This window comes from Centruroides vittatus, unplaced genomic scaffold, assembly GCF_030686945.1.
Source record: "Centruroides vittatus isolate TY-2023 unplaced genomic scaffold, ASM3068694v2 scaffold_1323, whole genome shotgun sequence".
In the NCBI taxonomy this organism is placed as follows: Eukaryota; Metazoa; Arthropoda; class Arachnida; order Scorpiones; family Buthidae; genus Centruroides; species Centruroides vittatus.
Window position 1 is genome coordinate 276,057 of NW_027122675.1, and position 27,534 is coordinate 303,590.

Consider the following 27,534-nt stretch of genomic DNA (forward strand, 5'->3'; position numbering starts at 1 on the left):
TTCTTTTTAATCTTTATTAAGCTTACAGAGTCATTATAACAGAGTTTGATTGTACGTAAATTTAAAATAATGTACAAAATATTACTTTTCATAATTTGTATCAGTACAATGACACCATGGAAAGTTACAACATGGCTGAAGCCAAGGAATCCAAACAGAATTAATGAAACTAAATTGTTGTGGAACAACATTTATACTGTCTTTATGTTTTTTGATGGCTTTGTTGATGTGTGAAATAAGCTTTAACCACCGTGGATTTGAATTGACGTCAAGTGGGTTATTTTCTGAAGGATCTTCAACTATATTATACAAAAGTGGTGGATTATGTTCATTGACAAATTTTCCAAAACAATGACATACGAAATCACATTCTGTTGTACCAGGATTCCATTTTGGAGTAAAATAATGTATTTTCCATATAGAATGTTCTATTTAAAGGAAAAAAAAAGCTAAAATTACAAATGTAAAAATAATTTGTGAAATATTTAAATAATGTAATTCATATTATAACAATTTCTTAACCTAACCAACCAACTAATTATCACAGTCCAATCATAACCTTGTTATTTTCATCAATATAAGTATTTAGCTCAATCACAATTGAATGATCATTTGTTGATAGTGGTTTAAATTTATTGATTGTTAGCATTAACTTTTATACATCTGAAAAAAGTATTGTTGTAATGAACTGTTACAATTTTAAAGTAAGTTTGTAACTCACCGTTTTCGGAAACAACAATAGGTTACATAATAATGAGGCAAGTACCAGACCAGGACTTTATTTAAAACTAATAATTTCCACAAACCACAGACAATATCAAAATCTTGTACAGCTTTCTCATAATAAAGAAAACGTTTTATCTCCTCCTCAAGCTATAAATAGTGTACAGCCAAACACAATTTCCTCGAACTTATCACTGACGTTTACCACCTTGGTCACCTGAAGCTCTCTCTCCTTTTGGTCCTGGCTGTTCCGCTTTTAATTGTTCATCCAGTGTAGCTCCGCACTGTCTAATTTACATAGGATGATGTTCCAGGATCAGGCAACGATGCAAACTAAGTTAAAAATTTTCGTTTTTTTTGTTCTTTTGGTCATTGGTGCTTGGGAGTTTGTCCGTAACAACAAAAAAAAGGAACCAAGAAAAAGAAAAGAACAAAATAAAAATAACGCCCCAAAACAAGAATTAATGATCGGACATTGACTCCTTTACAAGTTAAACTTAATATATAATATCTGAAATCCTTCCAAACTCCAGAGAGATTTTAAGTAGCACATATTCATATATTATATGAAATTTATAAATTGAAATCCAATTGCTCTTTTTATGTAAGAAAGTTTAATTAAAAATATTAATTAATATTTAGTTACCATTTTATCAACAAATATTTAATTATTGTAATTCAAATCCTATAAACTAAAAACGAAATGTTAGAAAAAAATTTATAATAAATTAAATAATTTTCAATCAGGTTATTCTATAATTTAAATAATATAAATATATATAAGAAACTAAGTTGTCTTCATTCTTCTGTGTTGTCACCAGGAACAAAACAATTTTTCTTCAGAGATGACCTTTTAAAACTGTTTTGTTCCCGGTAATTGGACATAATGAAAGAATGAAGACAACTTAGAAAAGGCATATTATATATTTCACAATATAAAAATATAGGAGAAACTAACTGATATTATATCATTCCTTGTTAATCATTAATATTTTGTGTTATTCCCAGTTTTGGGATCTAGAGAAATCTAATTATGAACTAATGTAACATTACAAATTCAGTAAAAGATATTTACAAGAGATGAACATGACTGAAATTTTATTAGGAAATTAAATTAATTTATTGATGAGCAATTATTTAGAATGAAAATAATTACAATAAAAACTATTATTGGCAGTAACACTGCTAAAAATACATTTTAGATTATCTGCAAAATTTAATCTTCTAACATATATGACAGACAAAATTATGTTTGGTTTTAACATTATACAATTTCAAAATATTTTAATAATTCTTCAGTTACTAATTCATTATAGTTATTTTCTTAATTCTAAAATGGATCATGAAATTATGGTATATTTCAAGGAAATTTCTCAAGATCTTTGGAAACTAAATACATCTCAACAAGCAGAAAGTCAAATTTCTTTTTAGAAGAATAAAACAGACCAACAAAGTTAAGTAACATTTAACATTTAATTATAATAATTTTTAATAAACTATGATAATCAGTTTATTTTTTTATTATATATCTGATTTGCAGACATTCTTTGGGACCAGAGACTGTCTGATTAAAGCAAATAAATGCTAAAAATATTACAATATATATATTTTACAATATCAAATTGTCTTTTAAATACTCAATGCACAGTTATGTGAGTATCTGAATTATTGGCCTACATTGTATTTTCCGTGTTATGCCATGACCTCATATTTTGTCGCCTTATTGTCAACTACCTAGCGACTAACTGTCAACTTTTACACATGAGAACGAACCATCTGTTTAGTTCTCAGACGCTTAAATGACGCTTTTCTCATCACCTTCAATCTAAGTTGCATCGAAAGACAACCAGCACCTCAAAAATTCGTCAGTTGCCGCCCCGATCGACATTCGCCAAGTTCCCAAATTTCATAGTGCTCCGTTTCCTTTGTGTATATCCCTGGATTAACGCTGCCGTCTATTGGATTAATCTCCTGGACTAAGGCTATCGTCACCACTAGAAACTTTGCCGCCCTACGCACCTACGGATTGATCGAACTCGCCTCAACAAGGTATTTATCACCACACGGATCTTATGTAAATTCTCTCTCTAAGAATCGCGACGTTAGGCCTATTTTCCCTTAGTTTGTATGTAAGTCATGCTCAGTGTAAATAAACATTGTGCTTTAGTTAACGAGGCCTCTGTTACTTCCGGGACATTGTCACACCCTCCATCCCGAATCCGATCGCTCCGTAACGCGACCGCCGCGTCAGCTAAGACACGGTGGTGTCAGTCCTGACGAGGCATCAAAGAGGTGCCGACCCCCAGTCACAGTTATGTTTTGTGTGAAAAGTGTGTAATAAGAGCATAAATCAGAAACAACAAAAAGGAATTGCTATATGATAATTATTTATCCAATAATTAGAAATGCTTAAATAATTTCGAACAATCTTAAAATATCTGACCTGGAGTTAGACTCTAAATCACAACTCTTGAAAGCCAGGCAATGTTACTGATTATGCTAGCTAAGCTTCCCAAGAAGTGCCAGCTTGATGGTAACTTGGACTGAAGCAAAGCCTATTTTTACTAGAGTTTTTCAAACAGGATTCCAGGATCCCGGGATCCCAGTTGTTTTTTTAACCAGGGAAATATCCCGGGAAATTTTTCTTTTCCCGGGAAATCCTGCAAATTTCTTAAAAATTCACTTTTTTCTTATTTTACATTAAGGTTGAGGAAATTTTGCAAATAGATGGTATAATTAACTCATAAACTGTCAGAATACATTTGTATTTATTAATTTTAAACCTACTTATTAGTTTTTTTAATTTTTGCTCGTTATGGCACGTCACAAATGGTCAATAATCAATACGTAGCTTATTTGTGGCAGGACTCTCAAAATTCTTTACCAGTAATATCTGGAATAATTGTGCTTACGCTGTCTTAATTTTTAACCGTGCCCAGTAGCTTCAATGACTGCGTAACGCCAAGTTGTGCAAATTGGGCAAGGATACAAACGAGTACGAAGTCAGCGAGTATGAAGTTTTTCTTCATAATCTGATTATTAAAGACAAACAAACTGCCAAATTATTGGGCTATGATGTTTCTATTAAAGTAGTCAAGACAGACAAATCAAGAATACTAGGGAACAAAAGAAGTACTACAATCTCAAAAACGAACTAGAAATCTTTCAGGATACAGGTGAAAAACACATATTTGTCTTCTCTTAAATGCATTAAACACTATTCCAATCACATCAGTTGAATCGGAAAAGGCATTCTCGGTAGCAAGACTTTTCATTACTAAAATAAGAATTAGATTGAGTGATCGGAGTATTGACCATCTTTGCTTTTTAAAATCTTATAAAAATTTACAATATTTTGTATTATATTTTATTTAAAAAATCAAAAATTACCTTCTAAGTTAGAAGTTTGATCTAAATTGATTTTTCTTTAAATTTTCAACTCAATTCAATGTCATTTTTTGTTGTTGTATGCAGTTTCCAGCAAACTTTAATAAATTTTTTCTATTTGTGAAAATTTCTGCATAATTCAAAGGTAATTTTTAATATATATATCTTACACAGCATTATTAATGTGATTTTGGAGGTTGCAGAACGTATTAAATTACTTTAAAAAACGAAAAATAATTATATCATTAATTTCATGATATTTTGTATATCTTAAAAATAATTAATTTTGTCCCGGGATTCCTGAGAAACAGTTCACTTTTATCCCGGAATCCCAGGACAAGCAAAAGACCGGGAAATGAGAAACCCTAATTTTTACTTACCCCTGCTTCTATTTCTGGCATTCTTATGAATTATTTATAAACAACTTTAAAGTACAATAGGACCCCACCATAAATGGACTCGCTCCACAATTTCAGATTCATGCTGTTGGCAATTTAGGAAAAAAGCAATATACATAAAATAATTCTTAATTGTGCACTAAATCTGCACCATTTTTTAAGGTGCAGGAAGTCTTCTAGCATATTCCTCAATAATGCTCATTCTCATTCTGGAAAAGCATTACACTCAAACCTGTTTTTGTGCGGTCTTTTTTTGTGCAATTTTTTATTTGTGCGATTTGTTTTGTGTGATTTTTTTTGTGTGCGGTATATGAATTTCAATCAAATTGGTATACTGCACAAAAATAATTGCACAAAACACATTGCACATATAAAAAATCGCACAAAAACAGGTTTGAGTGTACTGATGCATTTCATTGGACAAAGACTGATCCCAGTGTTTAGTGTAACATGTAATATCAGTGTTTTTCTTTGCAAAATAATTAGTATAAACAAAACAAACATGGCTCCAAAATGCTGCTAGCTATGATAGGACTTAAAATAAGCCAAAGAAAAGCCTTAAAGTGAAACACTTAAAATTTTAGATTTAGTGAAAAACAGAAAAAAGGTCTGCTTCAGAAAATTTTTGTAAAGTTGTTTTAATTATTTACAGCATGCATCTCCAAAGTGGTGAATATCAACACAGGAATTGATAAGGTTGATTTAAAACAGTTCATTAGAAATTATTAGTCCAATGGGTTATGTATATGTTAGAAAAGATCTTAGTGTGCAAATTTACAGCATTTTGAACTGTGTGAATAAATAAATTTGGTGAGCCAGTATTGATTAATTAATTACTATTATTAACTGTAAAAAAGTTGAGGATGTTTGGGGGACCCAATTTTTATCATGCTATTTATTGTTAATTTAGTATTTATTTAAAAAAATGTGTGACAAGTATGTTGGTATAGGAGACAAGCAAGAAACAGCAGCATTACTCTATACATAAAAATTTAGCAGATTGTTGAAATGGAACTGTGAAAACATCATTTGATAATTTACAGAAAAATATTTCTATTCAACTATTTATGTATGTATAATACATAGATGAGTCTAGCTAATATTGCCTCGTACAGCATGTGAAGGGACAAAACAGTTCCACCTGCAAAGCCAACCTTTCTTTGTAGGCTACCGTTCGCTGCAAAATGTAAAATAGTTAAAAAAGCCCTCTAGCGGTGGCACAGCATAATTAAAATTAAAAAATTTACATTTAATAAAAATTGCCGGGACCAATATGGCTTTACAGAAAAAAATTTCTAATGTATGTATAGTCGAATAGAAATATTTTTCTGTAAAGCCATATTGGTCCCAGCAATTTTTATTAATCATCATTTGATAAGTTTAGGAACAAAGAAACAATGACACTGAATAAGTGTAGCATTTTAAAAATATTTGTGAAAAACATAGTAATATAATCCTGTCCCATTATACTGTCCACTTAATAGAGATTTCAAAGAATAGGAAGGATATATTTTTTGTCTTTTATTTGCAGAAGACAATGTTAACTTAACTGCACTAAAAATATATCGATAGTCCTATTTCTATGCCAGAACTAGACACTTGTCTGCTTGGTACAGGTACCCTCCAAACCAAAGTTTCACTGTATTATTTTTAATTATCTACTATTATTAATTTGGTGATAATTTATTTAAATGTTTCCAAATAGATGCATATCAATGTTAAAATGTATCAAACGAGCTTTCATGTTTATACATATTGATTTAGATTTATAGGTTATATGACATTATACATATGCACAATACATTACCATTTTCAGGAATATATCTTGCTGCATGAATTTCATGTCCACAATAATGAAATAAATACTGATGAGGACTTTTCTTCTCTTTAGCTTGAAGTAAAGGTAAAATATTTTTACCATCTATAACCCTATCAGTTGGTAGTGGAACACCTACAATGTTAAGTATTGTTGAAAAAAGATCCATTTGTGAAGTTGGTGCTGAAATTACAGATTTAGCAGGAATTTTGTTTGGCCACATTACAACAGTTGGCACACGAATTCCACCTTCCATTCCACCCATCATTTTGCCACCTATTTTAGACAATAAAAAATAAATTTTATCATATATTTCAGATTTATACTTTATTTATCATGTAAAATTCTACATAATAGTAAGATAGTAGGAAAATGTTAGTTTATTGTAATTTACTACTGGAGTAAAGGTTTCTATCTCCAATTTCTACATAAAATTATTCTAGACTTTCAAGAAACTTTCTAGATAAAGCTGAAATTAATTAAACCAAAATAAATAATTTTCTATACAAAATAACAACAACTATATCTGTAATTGGTATATTTCATGTTTCTTATTATTTTATGACTATCTTATTGGATACAATTAAATGATTCATATTTTGGTTTGTTATTAACATACTGGTTCTGAATTTATGACCAACAGAACCAGCAAAGCATCAGTTTCATTTAAAAATGTTCTGTGATCACTTCTCTTTAGCAACTTTCAATCTCTAATAGACTATTGCTTACTTGTATGGTGCACTGCCACTCTATGCAGTTCAACAATAATATGTTTAATTGTGACAAAGTAGTTCAATAAACTAGCTATTGGGTTGTTCAGAAAGTAATTTGGTTTTTTTTCATGGGGGAAACAATATTCTTATAATATATATTTTATTGAATTATATATTGACCATTTTGGTCAAATACCTGTTGTCATTGTTTCTGGTAGTAGCATGATTTCGCATTCATAAAAATTTTGATCGTTGTTTATAAAAAACTGATCCAAGTGATTTTTGACATCCTCATTTGAAGTAAATGTTTTACTGTTTAAAAACTTTTGTAAAGACCGGAACAAGTAATAATCTGAGTGTGCCCGATCTGGCAAATATTGTTGATGTGATAACACATCCCATCTAAGCTATAACAGTTTCTGACAAGTTACCAAACTTGTGTGAAATTTGGCATTATCATGGTTAAACACTACACTTTGTTGATCAATTCTGGCCTTTTCTGTTTGATGATAATATTCAATTTGTTTACTCGATGGCACTACACTTTCGAATCAATTGTTAAATTGTCTGGTGAAAGCTCAAAAAAAAAAATTCTTAAAATCCCACCAAAGAGAGCATCTCTCTTTAAGAACATGTGGAATCCATATATCAAGCTTTGTTTTATAACCAATTTGTTTCAAGTAATCATAAACAATTCAATCTCTTAGTGATTTCACCTGTTGTTATTCAGCAGTTTGCTTCAATCAGTACCTTTATTTCGTTTTCATTGGTTTCAACTGGCTATCCAGAATGTAGTGCATCTTCAATATTGAAATTGCCAGAATGAAATTTTGTGAACCAGTTTTGGCACTGTCTTTCTCTCAACACATCTTCTCCGTACATGTACCACAACTTTTTTCTTGCTTGAACAGCATTTTGATTTTTTGGTAATAAAAAAGCAAAATATGCTGAAAATGATGCCTTTGATTTTCCATATTTGATGGGACACTGGAAAAAACAATTGTACAGAATCAAAAAAATTTTTTACAAATAAGCCTTAAAATGTCAGCTGTTAAAATATATAATGAAAATGTGGTTTAAAATGAAATTGGCTGGTAAAAATACAACTAATTCCTCTAGTAATAAAAAAAAACATATTACTTTCCAAACAACCCAATAATTTGCTATATACAGATTATACATTCAAAGAGATCAGCAGAAAGTATTTTGATAGTATTCTCTTTTAATAATATTTTGACATTTCATTTTTCCACCAGATAAAGTGGTTGGTTCTTCATGTTTTTTTTTTCTCTTAATACACATAACACTTTGTGGTATGTATATGCTGTTTTCTTCACTACATTTTTCACATTGGTTACAATGCTTTGTATTGAATCTAAATTTCATACAAAGAAGTAATACATTACAAATAATCATTATTAAATTTTTTTAAATGTAGAAAAATATGTTATAGTATAAAAGTTAATATTTAAAATTTAATTTAATTCAACTTTTTCCTGCGTAAAAAAAAGAAAAATACATTTTAAATAATCTGTATAATTATTCAAAACAGTTTCTATACTTTTAAAAAATCCAGTAAGAGTTAATAATTAGACTTACTTCTAACTCAAACCAAAACAGTGTTACTTTTGATATATTTTCTTTCACTAACGTTTTTGAACCTCAGGTAGCCACGGATATAGTAACTTGATAGCTGCACTATCCAAGAAAATGCTTCATCCCCAAAGAACCGAACAATCAGAAGCAAGAAGGCAGGAAGATATCACTAATAAAGACAGAATACGTATTACGTATAATCCATACTTCGAGCAACTGTACAAAGAGATCGCCAAGAGAAAAGATGTCACCATAGTCTTTAGAAGATGTCCCACTATTTTTAGAATGCTGAGCAATGGAAAAGATACTCCACAACAGGACAAATTAGCTGGAGTGTACATCATACCTATGAAAGATCATAAATGGGATAAAGATCTAGTATACGTGGGATCCACAAAAAGATCGTTAGAGGTGAGGATTAAAGAGCACAAAGCGGACATTGTATATAACAGACATACATTGGCATAACAGACCAACCGCATTGGCACAGTATGCCAAAGACCCCGATATACAACCATTTTTTAATGAGGCCAAGATAATATACAGGATGTATCAACCACATCATTTACGATGGATGGAAGCAATATGTATACATAAAGCAGCACGGGAAGAAAAATGTATCAACAATAAAGATGAACTATCATTATCGATAGCCTGGCAAACTCTGGTTTATGATACATGATAAGGCAAAAGTTATACTTCTATCAACTGCACATGCGCAAAATTACGAGGACTGTGCAAGTTTCCTTAGAATGTTCCATTTCAGAATTTGTTTTGAAAAAGATTCGTTTCACTGAATATTTTTGTCCATTGTTCGTTCACCTGAAGAAGAACCTGAAGTTTGAAAACGTTAGTGAAAGAAAATATATCGAAAGTAGCACTGTTTTGGTTTGAGTTAGAAGTAAGTCTGATATTTTACAGTGTGTCTGGAAGTTTATATAGAGTTAATAATTTTTAACATATTTCAGTCTTGTGAAAAACATATTTTAAGAACTGAATTAGAAGTACGGTAGAGAGTCTTTATCCAAACACCGGTTATCCGAACGCTTTCCAGTCGGACTGTGTCGTGCAGAATCGGACTTTTTTGATACTAGATTTACTTCTAAAGTATAATTTTTGTTTTTCAATATATTTATTTTGTTTGTACAAAATAAAGAAATAATTTTTAATGATACAATAGCCTCGATTTATTATTATAAAAATTTTCGTTAGGCTTAAAATCGATGAAAATTCAACACGAAGTGACACGCAACGGAGAAAAATTTCAACATTGGACAGGTTAATATATTTTTTCATACATACTCAATTATACGAAAAATCAGTTATCCGAATAACCCCAGTCGATTCAGATAAACGACTCTCTACTGTATTTTGGAAACATTAATTTACATTTTATTTTGATTCTCAAAGGATAGGGTCATAGTTTTGCTTTTACCTTTGATTAATAACTTAACTGTAAGAAGTTATTTGAATTCTTTGAAAGATAATAATATCTATTTAATTATATCATTTTAAATAAAAAAAAATACCTTTTAATATTCCATTATGACCACCTTCACGTTCACCATGTTCACTTCTCTCTTCAAGATGGCCTCCATTATCAGATGTAAAATAAACAAAAGTGTTGTTTTTTTCTTTTAAATTTTCAACTGTTTCTAGTATTTGTCCTACAGCCCAATCCAATTCTTCTATGTTATCACCGTATCTTCCATGTTTACTTCTACCAGAAAATTCTGGAGCACAGAAAAGTGCAGTATGAACATGAACAAATGACATAACTAATAGGAATGGGTGTTTAGCATTATTTGTTATAAATTTATTTGCTTCTTGAACAAATCTTTGAGTAAGACCATTCAGTCTCACAGGCTGTTCTACAACGTCTTGATTTCTCATAACAACACCATTCAAAACATTAATATTTTGTACGAAGAAATATATTAAAAATGTTCCACATAAAAATGCTAATGACAGAATCCAAAATGATTTTTTATAGCCATATGATAGAAGAGAAAACGATAATGATAAACCTACTACTAAAATTGTAATTAAATAGGTGTAAAAATGCGGAACATATTTAACAACTATACTTGTTTCATTTTCACCAAAATCTTTTAAATTTGTTAAGGGAAGTCCATAATAATAATCAAATCCATGATTCAAGGGATGATGGCACATATCACTCTTTTCATAACAGTTAAGTCCTAAATGCCATTTACCTGGAAGAAAATATTTTTCTTATAGATTAATAAGAAAAATATTATTTTAATTTTTCTAACAATGATAGATAAACAGGCTTTAAAAAGAATATTGGTAAACAAATGCATAAAAATACTAATGTTTAAACTGTGAATTATGAACTATTTTTAAATAAAATTTATCGATGAGCTATCTGAATCAAACTTTTTTTTTTATTAAAATATTTACAATTTACTTCATTTCATAAGAATTTACACTAAGCATACTAATTTTCATATACAATACAATAAACTTATTAAATTATTTTATCTGTTGACAAGTAGTATAATTAATTTAGTATAGTTTTGCACTCCCTGAATCATGCATAATTCCTACAAAAGATTAAATGCAACAAGCAATTATTTATTGTGACATCATCACAATGGCAGACTGCAATTTTTAATCATATTTTTAATTTATTTCATTTATTTAAAATATATGCTCTCCACCTCAAATTAGTACTGAAGTGTCTTTCCCATTAGCAATGGAATCATAACAGTCATCTATAACTTCTTTCAGAGGAAAAGTTTTGAATTGAAATAACATGAACTTCCAATGCAAACCAAAAGTCATTTATAGTTACTTTAGGGGTAGGAGGCCCTGACTTAGATGAAATCTGAGACCAGATATGGAAACCAACTCCATTCTCGAGATTAAGGAAAGGCAGACTGATAACAGTGGGAATTTATAGGTCTACAATATTTTCAAATTGCAGCCAGAAAATTATATATATTATTTTTCTGTTTCTTTTTATCATTATCATTAAAAAGTAGAGATTATTTTAACAGACAAATGATTTTGGCTTTCTTTAAATACAATCAAATAGAATACAAATTAAATAAATGAACAACATTAACATTTCAGAACAAGCTTTAGAAAGGACTAGCAAAGAATGCCCAGCCAGGGAGACCTTCTCTCTGAGGGGAGCCTCAGAGAGAAGGTTATTCTTGTTATAGGGTAGCATATGTTTCCTTAGGGTGGCAGAGAGTAAATATGAAAAATTTGGTACAAATCAGTCAAAAGGTTTGGCAATTTGAGGAAATGAAATCAGGGGAAAGAGTAAAGATCAAAGTTATAAAGCAGCATATATTCTTGGGAGTATTGTAGAGAGTAACTATATAAAATTTGTTCAGATCACTCAAAAAGTTTGGAGGTAGGGGGATAAAATCAGAGAGGAGAAGTGAGGGGGTCAGAGTTTTATGGTAGTCCATGTTTCCTGTAGGGTACAAGAGAGGTCATGTGCAGGATTTGGGAGTTTTTAGGAGGAGATGAAATCAGCAGGAAGGGGTAAGGAGTCTGAGTTTTAAGGTAGTTTATGTACTGTACATTGAAAAGTAATAAGCTTTCCAATGTTACCTTGATGCAGATGTATGTTTCATGATAATTGTGACTTTCTTTTAGGCATTTTATCATTGATAAGACTCACTCACACGTGTCTACACCTGAAAAGTAACCTAAAGAACTCAATTTATATAGGTAGATATCTGATAACATAAGACTAATTCTTATTTTTAAATAATGGTATGGTAGATTAATACTAAAACAAGGAATACAAAAATACTATAGACCTACTTACAAAAGTTTCACTAAATTCACTCCTTTTATGTTATCAGGTACTTATAACTATGAGTATTATTAAAAGAAACAAATGACCAAGACAATATAAACAAAGCATATACACAACTACCTGAACTTCATGAATCAAAACCAAAATTGAAAGTATAAGGTAATAAGTTTAAAAAAGCCCCACCAGGTGGTGAAGGGAATTGACCTTTAACAGAGCAGACAAATGATTATCACAGCATTTGTCTTGCATTAAATCATCTTTCTTGTAAATTTTCCTTTTTTTCATATTAAAATAGTATACAGGGTGTATCTAAATTGATGTCCATAAATGTAGGGATTTGTTCCCGACACCAAAACATTACAAAAAATTCATATGAACCTGGGTCCGAAAATCCTTCATTAAGGAGTTACGAAAGGAATTCTCTATAGTGACCCCTGCATAAATCACTTCAAAACTTGCATTTTTATGCACTTTCTTCTTTACAGTTGTTCATGGTACTTGTTTTGTCTGATTGTCTTTTTTTTTTCCTGTTTTGTGTTATTCAGAGTAACTTCCATAACATTACCAGATGATATACCTAATGTCAATGTTCTGAAGGAGCATATCCAAAATGGCTTTGACCAAATTCAAAACAGTCCAGGAATTTTCAACAAAGCATGGAACACAGGCTCAGGGGATGCATTGAAGCAGGAGGAAGTCACTTTGAGCAATTTTTGTAAATCTATGTTGTTAAATGCCTCACATGTACCATTAGCAATAAACCCTATAACTCCCTAACATAGTTACATACATATATTTATGGACACCAATTTAGATACACCTCATATAGTCTATTTTCATCTGAAAGGAATAAACTCTCCACAGCAAGAGAATTTTAAAAATTGGTTCAGTAGATTCCAAGATTACTTCAAGCAAACAAACATTCTTGCTTTACATATTAGTATAGTTTACATAATTTGAAAATATTTCATGTTACAAAAGCAGCAACATTATTATTTATGTTTAAAAAATAGAAATAAAGTTAAGTCTGTCTATTAAATGTAATCCTATTGTTTCATAAATATTAGAGTAAGAAGGTGAATGAAACGTTTTATGATAAAACCTCTTACTCTGGTTTTTATTTCATTTCTTTCAATGAAATGATAATAACTAAAAAGAATTTGTAAGTTTCAATAGGTTTCATACTTCTTAAAAAATTTTAACCAACATTGCAACATTCTATCCCTTTCACATAGTCCTTAATATTAAAATATGTCTTTGAAAATAAGCTATTGAATTAGAAAGTGAAGCTGAAACATTTGCTAACAATCCAACCCCTGATGCAAGGGCTGAAGAAGTTATAATACTATGTTCTTTAGATCCATGATCTAAAGAACATAGTATTATAACTTCAATCTTTAGTTTCAGTTCAGTTGCTGATACAACTGCTGCCTCAGTTAATTTTAAATGAAAATTAACCGAAGAAAAAATGAAAACGGTTTTCCCCTCTGGGTTTTGCACATAAGTAATATAAATAAATGTTAAGTTTAATGTATTTTATTATGCAAAATTTATAATTGTACAAAATGGATTGAAGAGGGCAAATAGCCCGAAATGCATTTCTACCACTTTGTACAAAAATAATGTGTTAAATAATAAAATCTATTCTCTTCGCCATGTGTGTTCCTGTATGATAAGTTTGACACAACAATTTTGTGCATTTTCTCCAATGAATATAGAAAGAACAAGAAGCAATCAAGTATTATTGTTTTCCTGTTAATTAATAGAAATATAAAAATTATATTTATTTCATTTGTATTGTATATTAATTTCAAATATTGCTCCACATTTAAAATGTATTCTAAATGTTACAATGGAAATATATACATAATGAAGATTTTAAATTAAAAGATTCCCAAATTTTAATTGCTATTATGTAAATAATTCATTTTGATACGAATTTTATAATATTGTTTAATTAACATTTTATATGAAATAAGAAAGAAAACTAATAAATTTCTCAATACCTATTAAAGCAGTAGCATATCCTTCTTTTTGCAAAACTTTAGCAAATGTTGTTTCGTTTAATGGAAGACCACCTTTTGATGCCAAAAATATAAAAACCTTATTCCTATTAAATGACTCCATACCTTAAATTGAAAAAATTATAACAATTTATATAAAAATATTGTATAATTAATATAGAATAATCATATATCAATTATCTGTAAACTAAATGTAGTAGAATCAACTTATTGTAATCAGTGATTTAGTTAGAGTTATCATTAACTTCAAGTAAACAGACATTTTTAATTATTTTTTCTTGCACTAGCAACCTCAACAAGAATGCATCAATTACTATCAGCTATCATTATCAGTCTTAATAAATATATAATATTTAAAATAATGGTTATTTTGATGATTATTGCTCATAATACAGTAGTTTAAATTTCTGGCATTTCTTACAATTATAGATTAGCTGTTAAAGAGAAAACTGTAAAATAAACAGCAAGCAAACAACATTGGATGAATTATTACTTAATAATAATAAATTACAACTAGTGACACTATAGAAACAGAATTAACACACAAATTCATTTGAAGAAACACTCACTAAATACAGAGTTTTAGATTCCACATAAACCACAAATATCCAAAATACACACATCAAAATGAGTAGAGAAAATTCTTCATTACTTAAATACATACATTTATCTAAACAAATTCAAACAGAATTAATACTTTAAGACATACATACATTGAATGATTCCACCAAAATAGACTAATCATTGTAGCTATATACCAGACATGGGCAAATGCGGCTCTTGCTGAAAGTGTTAATTTCTGCTTTTTATTAGTGAGGTTGAGGCCGAAGTTTTAAATGTGAAAACATGTACATTGGACATTCGGCGCCGCTTTCCCGTATGCCTAGAAGTTTGACAATGGCGTTTGGAATGTCGAGCATGATTCCACTGACTTTCCAAACACCATTGCCAAACTTCTAGGCTTACAGGAAAGTGGCACTGAACATTCGATGTACACGTTTTCACATTTAAAACTTCGGCCTCAACCTTGCTATTATTATTTTTACAATTTTATTTCCACAATTTTGTGAAAATATGTAATTATATATATGTAATATTTAGTAATTTATTTCCAAGTTGATGCAATAAATTAAATTGACATTTCAAATCTATTCTTTTAAAACAAGTTCTCGATCTGGATGGGGGGGACAGCCTATCGTTCCCTGCCTTACCATACTATCCGCCATGACAGTACAGAACTGTGGCTTCCATGCATTTTGCAAAACCTACATTTCGGCTCCTAATGAACTCTTGCTTGCCCACCTCTGCTATATACCATGGTCTTAAACTACAGATAAGCCTGCCTGTCAAGAAGACTAGAAACACAAATTCATAACATTAGACAATAATTATGTAGGCTGACACAAATAACGTAACACTAAACTTAATGGTTAAGAAAATATTCAGGAAAATTCACACACACACACACACACACAGTACAAACAATATGCACATCAAGGTGTCCCTTATTTTGACAAAAAAAAAATCTTTGTCAAAATGTTTGTGCCCACTACCTAAATTTTTTGTATTTGGTCAGAATTATTCAAATATGAAGTTTCAGCTCAATAGGATGACATTAACTGGTGCTGACTTTAGCGTGAAACTTGAATACGAGAAATGATTGACATGAGGGATATTACGCAACAGCAAAAATCAATAACTAAGAAATATAATATGTTGTTAATTTTTTGATATAGTAGTTGTCTGTAATATTCATTACAAGATTAAAAATTGCAAAAAAGAAGCATTGAAGAGAAAATATGCACAGCAATCTGGATATAGTCTTTGATGGTCTTGCACACAAACTCCTTTTGTTCTTCATCCACAATCAATAATCCGTGAAACAATAATTTAACAGCTTCAATTACTGCATAAGTCTCAACACCAACACATTAGTTTATTGTTTTATTGAATTTTTAATAAACACTCTGGCTTTGATTAAATGATAAAAGCTGGGTTGAAAACTACACAAGTTTTTGAAATTTTTTTAAAAATTTGTTTTTGGTGTGAAATCTGGAATTTTTATAACCTAAGTTTTTAATTACTTCCCATTCTGTTACATAAAGAGTTAGGGAGAAATTTTACTTCTGCTGGGAAAAATTCCACCCTCTTCAAAAAATGTCAACATTCTATTGTTCTCAACCATCCTACAGCTCAACTAGCATGATAGGTTTATAGTTAACACTCAATTCCGTCGCTTTATTTTGATCCCGGGAACGCCTTTAACCTCCACATCTGTTCTAATAAACCTTTGCCTCCCACAACAATCGATCATGTGACATATTTTCCCACCAAAAAACTATAAAAGACGCTTCTTTTCCTCCCCTCGGGAGAGTCACTGGTCATCAGTCAGTCGAGCGTGCACCTCATCAAGCCTCCGGATTATACCAACTGTCGAGTCACAAACTTTCTACCTAGTGAAACCTTAGGATACCTTGGTGCTTCGAATCGGAACAAACTGCAGTCCGTCGTCCACGGAACCATTCAAGAGGTGTGCTAACAGGTCCTGTAAACTCTCTCTCGGCCCCCCTACGCATATTTGAGAGCTAGATAGCTAGGTAGGGAATCCCTCGAAATTAAGTTGTAACTGTCTATTTTGTTATTTTAATAAATCTTATTCCATTATTAAATGGTGTCATTACTCATCTATCGCCCACATCTTATCGTCGTCCCCTCTTCCCTCGCTACACTCACATACCAAACGAAGGATAACCCGGCTCCACGGGCATCTAAACCATAACCTAGTCATCCTCTGACAAGTGGGCAGGTCCACGACCTGATGCTGGAAAGCGAGGTGCGAGGCACGACTTCCTCTTGCCTCCCGGCGGTTCACATTGGTGTACAGTACATAATGAAAACGGACATTTATTTTCAAAACCCAAAGATTCTAAGTAACTTTTAATTCAGCTGGCTTTTTAAAATAGGATAAACTTTCATTACAAGTTTTAAGTTATGAGTAAGTCTTTAATTACATGTCAGTGTTGAATCTAGTGTTTCAATATTGAGACCATAGTCAGTGCTGAATATTCTAAACTGATTAATGGTGCTCCCTATTCTTTAATGCAGATTAATAAAAGCAAAAACAAAGCACATTTATAATGACAGATATGTCAGATATTCATCATGGGTTCACCAGTGCCACAATGATGAATATTAAAAAAAAGTTCTTCTTGATGCCAGTGGTAGATTGGCCCACTGGGCAATCAGAAATTTTCCAGTTGGCCATTTGCTTGGTGGTTGTTCCTTATTTGTCATACTTCACCTAAAAAAATAAATTAATAAAAAAATGCAAGTGTGTCTATCTGTCCATTGTATTAAATTTGAAACAATGTTGTATTCTAATTGAGGCCACAAGTTGCTATGACATGGTCCACACAAACTGGCAGTTGGCCTACCACAATGTGCACTCTGCAACTTCTATTTTGAAAACAAATCACAACTTGAGCCAAAGGCTGTCATCACAAAGTCCTTATTACCGATTATAAGATTGATATTAACGTTGTCATTATTGATAAAAAGAAATAATTAATAGTAGTTTGAGTTATTAAACAGATTGTTCCTTAGTTAATACACATTATATATTAAAATTAAGAAAAACCAATTATTTTAAAATTAAAACAAAATACAATGTTAAAACATATATTATAAAATTAAATTTTATTCTGAATCATAATTAAAACATCACGTCATATGGATTAAAAAATATATTTTATTCCATATTTATCTTATCATTATTATTTTTAAATAGTAATATATGTTTACTATCATCATCTAGTTATTCTTTTGACAATTACATTACTAAGTAAAAGCACGAATAATAATCATATTATGTATTAATTATGGTTTATTTGATTCATAAATAAATAAACTTACCAGATCTAACAGGATATCTTCCTGTTAGAAGGGCAGCTCTACTAGGAGTACATACAGCAGCTGCAGCCAAATGATGAGTTAATTTAGCTCCTTGATTTGCAATGCTGTCTATGTTTGGAGTTTGAATAGTATCATTTCCAAAACATCCTAAATCTCCATATCCCAAATCATCAGCAATAAATATTAAGAAATTTGGTTTCCTTACTGATTGTGTATTGAAAATGTTTAAAATTGACAGAAAAAGTAATAATTCAATTAGAATAAAATTAAAGGTTGGCATGATGAATGCAGATTAAAGATCCTTTTATTAATTTTATCTGGAAAAAAAAGTTATTATAAGAGCCTGGTAAAAAAAAATGAAATGAATATATACCGTATGTTTCCTCAGATAAGATGAGGTATAAATATTTGTCAAAGTTTTATATAGTTTTAGCATATATCTGTCCTATAAGATGACTCCCAAACTATCAATGGCCTATGAATTTAGTTTAGATCAGCAATCATCTGGATAATAATACTGTATAGCATATATGGAATTATGCTATACAGCCTATTTGTAATTTTTTGAATAAACAAATTTTATTTTCTGCCTTGCTACTGTTGCAAACGTTCGCACTGATTCGGGCATTCGGATAATGACCTTGACTATTCACAAAAACGTCGTATGGGTTATTCTACTTTGTGGACATGCCCTACTCTCTACTAGTAAATAATTACGGTTTGTCTGTTTTTTTATATAAATTTTAATCTAATTTTTTTGTATCTGTCCTGTAAGACAACCCCAGAATTTGGGGCCCTTTTTTTTATGATTCAACTATCGTTTTATCTGCGGAAATATACGGTATATAAAAATATATATACAGTATATGTGGATATATAACATTTTATATAGATGCGTAATTATATAAACATAATCTAATCCAATATTTTATTGCATAATTCTATGCTGAGAAACTTTTTAATCAATATTTACTCTAAAATAATGTATTATAACATCAATATTTAAAAGATAATATTAGGCATTTTTATACATAAAATACAGCTAAATAAAGATTAAAAAAAGAAGACTATTTTGGGGGTAAGGAATGGATTAATCCATTTTATATTGTTTTGGTTTTTGAACAACTTTTAGGAATAAATTATTTTCGAAAACAGAGGTTCGACTATATTTTGAATACTGTAATAATAAATGTTTAATTTAAAAACATTATAAAAAAAAAACAGTTAATATTGGCTCAGTACCAATAAATATATATATATTTTTTATACATAAAAATGTAGCCTTTTTTCAAGGAATCTTCATTTCTTGATCATTGAATCTTCAGGATCTTTAGAACTCAGTTTCAGGACTCATTTCCAATTATCTTTTCATATATCCGTCATATATTGATTTTTAAGGATTCTTTTCAAAAATGAATATTTGATATTTGGAATATTTAATCAATTTTTTTGAAAATAATATTCAGTTGTGAGTGTTCTATGGAATGACTATGCAACATAAATGAATGTTGGGGTTATAAAGTTTGAAAAATAATTGGGAATTTGAGTGATCTTGACAAATAATGAAAGAGAGCTCCTTGAAAAGAACTATTTATAAATATTTAAAAAAAATGGAGTCAGAAAACAGAACAAATGGTAAAGTGAAATGAGAAAAATGTTCAATTTCAAATAATTATGACACACATGATGATAAATTTTTAATATTAAATTACAGTATATTATAAAGTTTATTACAATAAAATTAAGTGACAATCACTTATTTTGTAAGATTATTTCTTCCAATTACATGTCACAATAAACCAGCAACGAGTTGCTCAACTTTCCCAGCAACGTCATATTTCATTAAAAATACTTTTTATTATAATAATTAGTATTTAATAATAATTTATTAAAAATATTATAAAATTGCAAAAAGCTTAATTTTGAGGGTAGGAATGAGTTTAATGAAAAACTATGAATGCTAATAACAAGTAAAATCTTCATTAAGTCCGACTCTACTGGAGATACACCAAACCACCATTATCTCCCCACCCCTTCCACCTTTAACCACCCCAAAATTTAATAGCATCAATTCCCCTAACAAGCAAACCTCCCTGAAAAATTTCAGCAATTTTCAACAAAAAGCACAGGAGTTATCAAGCTTCAAACAGGATGAATAAAATCGTGCCGTATACACTAACATCCATACATACAGAAATTACACTGAATTTTTTTGCATTTCTCAATGTTTCAAGATGTCATAAATCCAAAACTGTAAAAATCTCGGGGGGGGGGGGTAATTTTTTGCCGGATTGTCATACATTCCCTGTGTTATAACATCCAGGAAAATAAAAAATAAACCAAAGAGTTGCTCAACTTTCCCGGCAATATTTAAAATTTTGGTGGCGCCATCTGTTATCGTGTTTTATTTTAAAAAGATGTCATATTTTTAACTATTATAAAATGGAAAAAAGTTTAATTTTCAGGGTAGGGATGAGTTTTATAAAAAATATTTAGTAAAGTGATTTAACTATCCCGGTATTAAGGTGGTGTTATTTAATTTTGCTGTTATATTTATAAGCTAAAGATTGCTTGTATAATTGCTAAAAATGCTTGTTTTTCCAGAATAAAATTAAAATTTTATTGTGAAATTTAAAAAGCATGATGTCTCTTGTCAAACAGACAAACGAATACCATACAGGGTGTCCCAAAAGTCTCCATACATTGACACAAATCAAGCCCACCAGTGACCAAATAAATAAAACCGTTGAACACTGGTAGTTGGTCATTGGTTCGTGCCTGACCAATGGGCTGGCCACCATGCAGTGTTCTGGGTTTTCTTCATGTGTCTAACACCTAAACACAATCCAGTTTCCACATAAAAGTCCTGCTAGAAGTTACCCCATTGATAGATCTCCCATGTGTTCTAGTTCTATTGCCTTACTTTGTCAATCCACTGACAAATCTTAATGCTGACATTTTAATGTTTTGTGAATAAAGTTACAAAGGTAAAATGTATGTATGGAAACTTTTGGGACACCTTGTTCTGTAAAATGAAACAATGTTAAAAAAACACTGAATAATTAAATAGTTATCACTATTATAATTGCACTATATGGGAGTATATAATAAATATTTCAATGATTTAAATAAAAATAATTTTTAATAAAGGAAAAATAAAATAAAATTATACTTTATAACTCAAAAAGTTTATTAGTAAAATTATAAAGTAATACAAGTTCTGATACTATATAGCAATATGTTTCATAAAGATTAATGCAACAAAATAAATAAAACATGTTTTTAATTAAGATAAAAATTCTTTAATTTCTTCCTTTATTAAAATTAAATTTGATCATAATGTAAAATTTCAGTTAAGCTATGATATTTTTATAGCTATTATACTTGTTATCAAACACACAAAAGTAAACATTTTTTAACATTTTGAAAATATTCAGTGCAATGAGTTTTATGTTTTTATCAAAAACCGAACAGTTATTCTAGATTATATAATTCACAATTTAACTTTAATAAGCAATAGTTTTAGTTTTAATTAAGCTAATAACAATTTAATAAATAATAAACTAAAATTAGCTTTAATAAAACAAATAAGTTCTTCTTCCTCACTACACTATTATTAATTAATATAATAATAGATTTTTTTAATAAACAAACATTTTAGGATATAAATTTCAAAAATTCTGATTTTGAAACTTCGTACATACAATATCATAAATACCTGAAAAACTCAAAGTATAAAATTTACTCTTGTAATTAATCAATGACATAGTGTAAAAAGATAATTTATATAATTCATTTTAAAAAATGTTAAGATAAGAAATGAAGAATTTACATCTGAGATAAAACTGATAAATAAGAGAGATACACTGATTGTTTATCAACTTAATAGTTAATATTTATTTATAATCAATTTGTTATGAATTTTAATTTACTTATAATTTCTAAGTAATTCTTCAGTATACCATCCAAAACCTTTTCAATTCATCGCCACAACATATAGCAACTCTTATTGCAGCTTGAGGAGGATTTATAAAATACTGATTTTATCAAGTAATAATTGCTGTATTGTGCTGAAAATCAGTAATTATTGATATAAATTTCTTCTAATTAAATAATTTCTTCATGGTGCTGCAATTTTCACAAACAGAAGCGTAATAAACATTTATTTACTTTCTGTAATCTGTATTTTGACTTTTGTACTTATAATCTATATAATAATGCAACTTTAGAGCACTATGTCATACACATGAAATGTAAATTAGAGATTTTTATTTATTTCAGCTAAATGAGGTTTCTATTCAACTCATTATTAAAAATGAAAATACTGAAGCAGTTAGTAGTAATGAAAATGTTTAACTCTAAGCTCTGAAAATATCTTCTTTCTAAGTACCTGGAGATGAAATTGTTTTTTACCCCTCAGGCTACAAGAGGAATCTGTGTAACAAAACCAGTCAAACAATTTTCTCTTTGGCTGATTTTGTATTGAACAGATTAAACATGAGATTGGCTAAAATTGTCTTAAAGAGTTAATGCATAAATAATAATTCTGTATAGGATTGCATTATATTTTTTAACAAAATGTAGTTGCTGAAGACACAATACACAGAATTTCTGGTATACAAACTAGTGTCCCAACAAAAAACAGTATTTGTATTGGACCAAAAACAAATTCTTGAATTAGCAAAAATGTATAGTAGCTCTAGAAAGAATAGCAGATTAAGTACTGTACATATTATATAAGGAAATGGAGCTGTATTTTTAATTAAATTTGGAAAACTTTTAATTTATGATTTGATATTTTTTTTTTTACTTAGTGTATGACATCCCATCTAAGAATAATATGAATCCAAAAACATGAGAATACATGTAACAATTTATGTTAGACCTTTAATTGGACCATTTATGAAAGCAGTGCAAGTCCATTTTTCCTTGTGTCAAGATATTTAAGGATTTTCAATACAATCAAATCAAAAATATTGATAAAGTCTACTCAATTTTCTGACATTTATGTGAATTTAAATATCTATAAATTCATTATATAAATGATTATGAGAATTAAACCAAATAACGTTTTTAGGGCCATGAACAGCATTACACCATTTTCATAATTATTAAATTGTTCAAATCATTAAATTTTAATTATTTAAATTTCAATTTTATTTGAATGGAGGTTGGCTTATTTTGCTCATTGGGCATTGCCATGTATCTTTTGTACAAAGAATTAAGAATATTTCAGTCTGATTGTTGTTTTTATCTGTAAACAAAAACAAAATACTATTGTTTAATCTCAATATTTATTTACATTTTGTTAGATTATATAATGCTTATAAGTTTAACATTAGATTCCATTTTTCTGCAAACACTTCCACATAAATGATTGTTGTAGATCATTATGAGGAAATCTTTTGGAATATTCATGATACATAGGAAGTATGTAAAGCAATAACTGCATTAAATCCTTATATTTTTCAGATATAATGGGACTAGTAATGTTACATAAAGGTGTTAGTGTGATGTTTTTAAACCTTGGCGGTCTTCCCTCATCTGATTTTTGATAAATTTTGAGTTTAAATTCTGCATCTTCGATTGATATTTTATACAAAATTAGATATTTTCTTTATAAACTTATAGATTTTCATATTACATTGCAAGCTCATTGCAAAATGCCATAGCTTTATTCCTTAGCTTACCCAGTGTGTAATTAGACTACGGAAAATGGACTTACACCACTTTCATAATAAATAATTGTGCATTTTGTGTTTACAAAACAATTTTCAGTTGATCAAAGCATATAGATAATTTACAATATAAACTGTAAATTGTTCACAAATAAAAAAGTTTATACTAAATTATTGTTTTCTGAATTTTTTACCAAAATGGCTTACAACAGTCATAATAAACACTCCAATTGATTCATATTATATCTTTAAATCAACTATTGACTAATTTTGGCTACAAATAATACTATTATTTGTAATCAAAAGGTACAGAATAAATAGTATCTTAAAATCTTAGAATTAACAGTTTATGATAGTGTAACAAAGTTTTATAACCTTTTGTGATTCGTTGATAATTTCTATAAGCAGCTTTTTATTCTTACCTAAACAACAAAGCATCCTTGCAATTTTATAAAGTATGACCACCAAATAGTGGACACTATCGGGACTGAAAAGTTTATCTGCTATTTGGAGGTACATGTTGCAGCCGTATTATATCTTAACCTGGTCATTATGAAGTGAAGAATATGATGGATACAAAAACATCAAATTTGCATTAGAATATGAAAATACCAAAAACTATACATAGTATATATAAATATACTGTGTATATATATATATATGTATATTTTAATTATCATTTCAGCTGTAAAAATCACACTTTAATTGAATTCTAAATAGAATACAGATTGTATAGGATACTTTAATTAAGTGGAACATAAACGTTGATTAATTATTAATTCATCAAAAATGACCTGAGCAGAAGTAATGAAAAAGAAAACTGAAACTGTTGTTATGAACAGAAAGGAGGACAAAGGATGGTTTAGGCAATGAGAATTCGAATGTTGAGTTACAAAGGTGATTTACTAACCATTTCAATAAGTAAGAAATGCATTCTGTATTCTTGCATTTATAACGTGATCTAAGCAACTAATAAAAATCAATATAGTGATTTGTAGTTGTTAAGCAGGGTGTAATTTTTCAAACATTTTTGCTTTTTTCAATAAACGATTTATTAAAAATTACTTTAGCCACCCCAAAGCTGTTAAGATCATAAATTATGTCATAAATGTGAGAAACCAAATAGCTTCCTACACTTTAAATGGTCGGCAAATTGCCTTTGTAACGCAATCTTTGAACTTTCACCAAATAAACGCTGTTGTCTTAATAAAAAAGAAACAATTTTAAGGTTATTACTGTATTATGATTCTTGTTGAATGAATGAATAACTTCAGAAAAGTTTATGGTTTTATGGTTTCTTAATACCATAAGCTTAATTCCAACAATAAGACAGAAGTTTAATAACATTAATATGTATGACAATAAATGACGTTTGGCAACTTAGCCAGATTAGTCTTCTCTAACAGATAAAGAATTTTGTTCTGCTTTTTATGACCAGCCCTCCTCTCCTATTCCTATTTTAAACCAGTCTTTATTTAACATCTACAGTCAAAATTAGTCCTCTGAAAGAGTATTTGAACTGATTCTTTGTTTTAGTTTTAAAGTATTTCATACGTAATTAATTCTTTCAAAATATTGAAGGTGAAACTTTGTGTTTTCGTAAGATAGGTTATGGATGACATCCATTGCCTAGAGGTAATTATTATAGATGTCCTATTTGAAGGGTCTAGGGATTTATTGTTTTTTGGTATATATATATATAAACTATTATAACTGCCAAAATTATGTTGTATATAAAAATATATATTTTACAATGCATTTAGATTTTCAAGAACTATACGTTATTTCAGATATTTCTAATTCGACCAAAGACTTTCACACATATTCCATTTGTAGAATGCAAAAAACCTGAAGCAGAACTCAGGAGCTTAAAAATGTTTGTATACCCATTGGATTCTAAATATGTATTTAATAATCAGGAAGGTACACCGAAACTAAGTAATATCTTAACGTGTATACTTTAATAGCGTAATTTGTAATTTAAACACAGATGAAACACCTGCTGTGTTTCATCTCAAATTAACACATTTTTACTAATGTTTTCATCTGTTTATAGCAGACATCTTCAGGTATATAGGCCTATAATGCATTTTCATATATATAACACAGAATAAAAAAGACAAATTAAAATTGAACAAGCTTTTATGAACAAATTACAAATTTGGTTTAAAATTATTTCTCGAACAAATTACACATTTAGTTTAAAATTATTTTTCATATACCTTAAAAGACGGGTTTAAATTATTTTAATTAATTTAATTAAAATTATAGTAATTTGTAATCGTTAAAAAATTGAGCAATATTTATTCAAACCTTCGTTTTGTACAGCTTTTCATTTTAATGATCATAAAATGACCAAAGAGTCCGAGATGCATTCTGTTAAAGGTACTACAAGAATAAAAGAAGAGTATTATAATACATCAAAGTCACGAGGATAAGTTTGGTAAAACAGTGCTAACAGGTTGCCGAAATAACTTTTTAGTACAATACACCAAACAAGTAGCTGTTATGTAATCCGAAGCTCATTAATATACCATTAATAATATGTAATAGGCATATATTTATATAATTTAGAAGAAAAGAAATGCAAAGAAAATCACACTTTATAAATATTCTTCATTTCTTAATATAATAAATGATTAAATATTTAATAATTTGAATGAATATATATAAACAAGTGAACAAGACTTACTTTAGATTTTATAATTATTATTGATCAAGTCAACTTGTCTGAATACAAGATACATTGTTTCATTGCATTCTTTTCACTGTCTTTTATTAGGAATTGCTGCAACTTATTCTGCAAAGCAAAAATAACCATCTCAATCACAAATTATAATGCAAAATTCATAATTTAAATTTTTAAAATTCTGATAAACATTTATAACTTCAAAAATTACAAATTACATGTTTATAATTACGTTTATATCTGAAAAAATAGTTAAATTTATTAATGCGTGTCATAAATTTTTTTTTTTTCTTTGGCTAAAGCATGTTAATCAGAAATTCATTAAACGACGGTAAATAGATGCGGGATACTTTCAAACCTAAATTTCCCTGACGTCACTTCTAAAACTTCCTTTTAACGAAGAAAATTCCCTATACCAATGACAGAGCACTGACGTCACGTCAATACTATCGTTAGTTTTGTCCCGATGACATTTAAATTATTTCCATGTTATAATAGAAATGCAAGAAAAAGAAATCAAAATCTGAAAATTTTGTTTGTTTTCTATAAAGACTTGAATTGTGTGTTTTCTACTTTCTAAAAGTAAAAATGCTATTCTTTATTTTTACATTAAAAAAATTTGCATTAAACGTTATTTAATAATTTATGATTTCAAGCAATAAAAAATATTTTTAGAGTACAAAATTTCTTAGAATTGGTATTTTTAAGCCAAGTCGTCGTCTTTTTTGCTTTACTTATTTAAAATTCCCTAGTTTTAGGAATTTTCCCTAAATATCTCATCCCGGATTGCAACGCC

The 27,534-nt window shown here is 29.1% G+C and overlaps 1 protein-coding gene across 2 annotated transcripts; it reads right to left on the minus strand.

Moving 5' to 3' along the window:
• On the minus strand, positions 1-27,150 carry LOC136986907 (steryl-sulfatase-like). 2 transcript variants are annotated; one of them, XM_067284540.1, is made up of 7 exons: positions 27,097-27,150; positions 26,742-26,849; positions 18,372-18,688; positions 14,442-14,564; positions 10,163-10,849; positions 6,316-6,600; positions 1-428 (listed from the first exon to the last, which is right to left on the minus strand). In XM_067284540.1, exons 3-7 carry the CDS (start codon positions 18,649-18,651, stop codon positions 82-84), a joined length of 1,722 nt encoding a protein of 573 aa, XP_067140641.1. In that variant the 5' UTR covers positions 18,652-18,688; positions 26,742-26,849; positions 27,097-27,150; the 3' UTR covers positions 1-81. The 2 variants fall into 2 exon arrangements, with proteins under 2 accessions (XP_067140641.1, XP_067140640.1); XM_067284539.1 differs by lacking the exon at positions 27,097-27,150 and adding an exon at positions 26,971-27,054.
• Between the last annotated feature and the right edge of the window lie 384 nt (positions 27,151-27,534).

Coding starts and splice junctions, on each gene's coding strand:
- LOC136986907 (XM_067284540.1), bottom strand. CDS start 18,651: ATGCCAACCTTTAATTTTATTCTAATTGAATTATTACTTTTTCTGTCA. Junction 14,565..18,371: donor AAGATATCCTGTTAGATCTG/GTAAGTTTATTT, acceptor TTTCAATTTAAG/GTATGGAGTCATTTAATAGG. Junction 10,850..14,441: donor ATATGCTACTGCTTTAATAG/GTATTGAGAAAT, acceptor ATTTTCTTCCAG/GTAAATGGCATTTAGGACTT.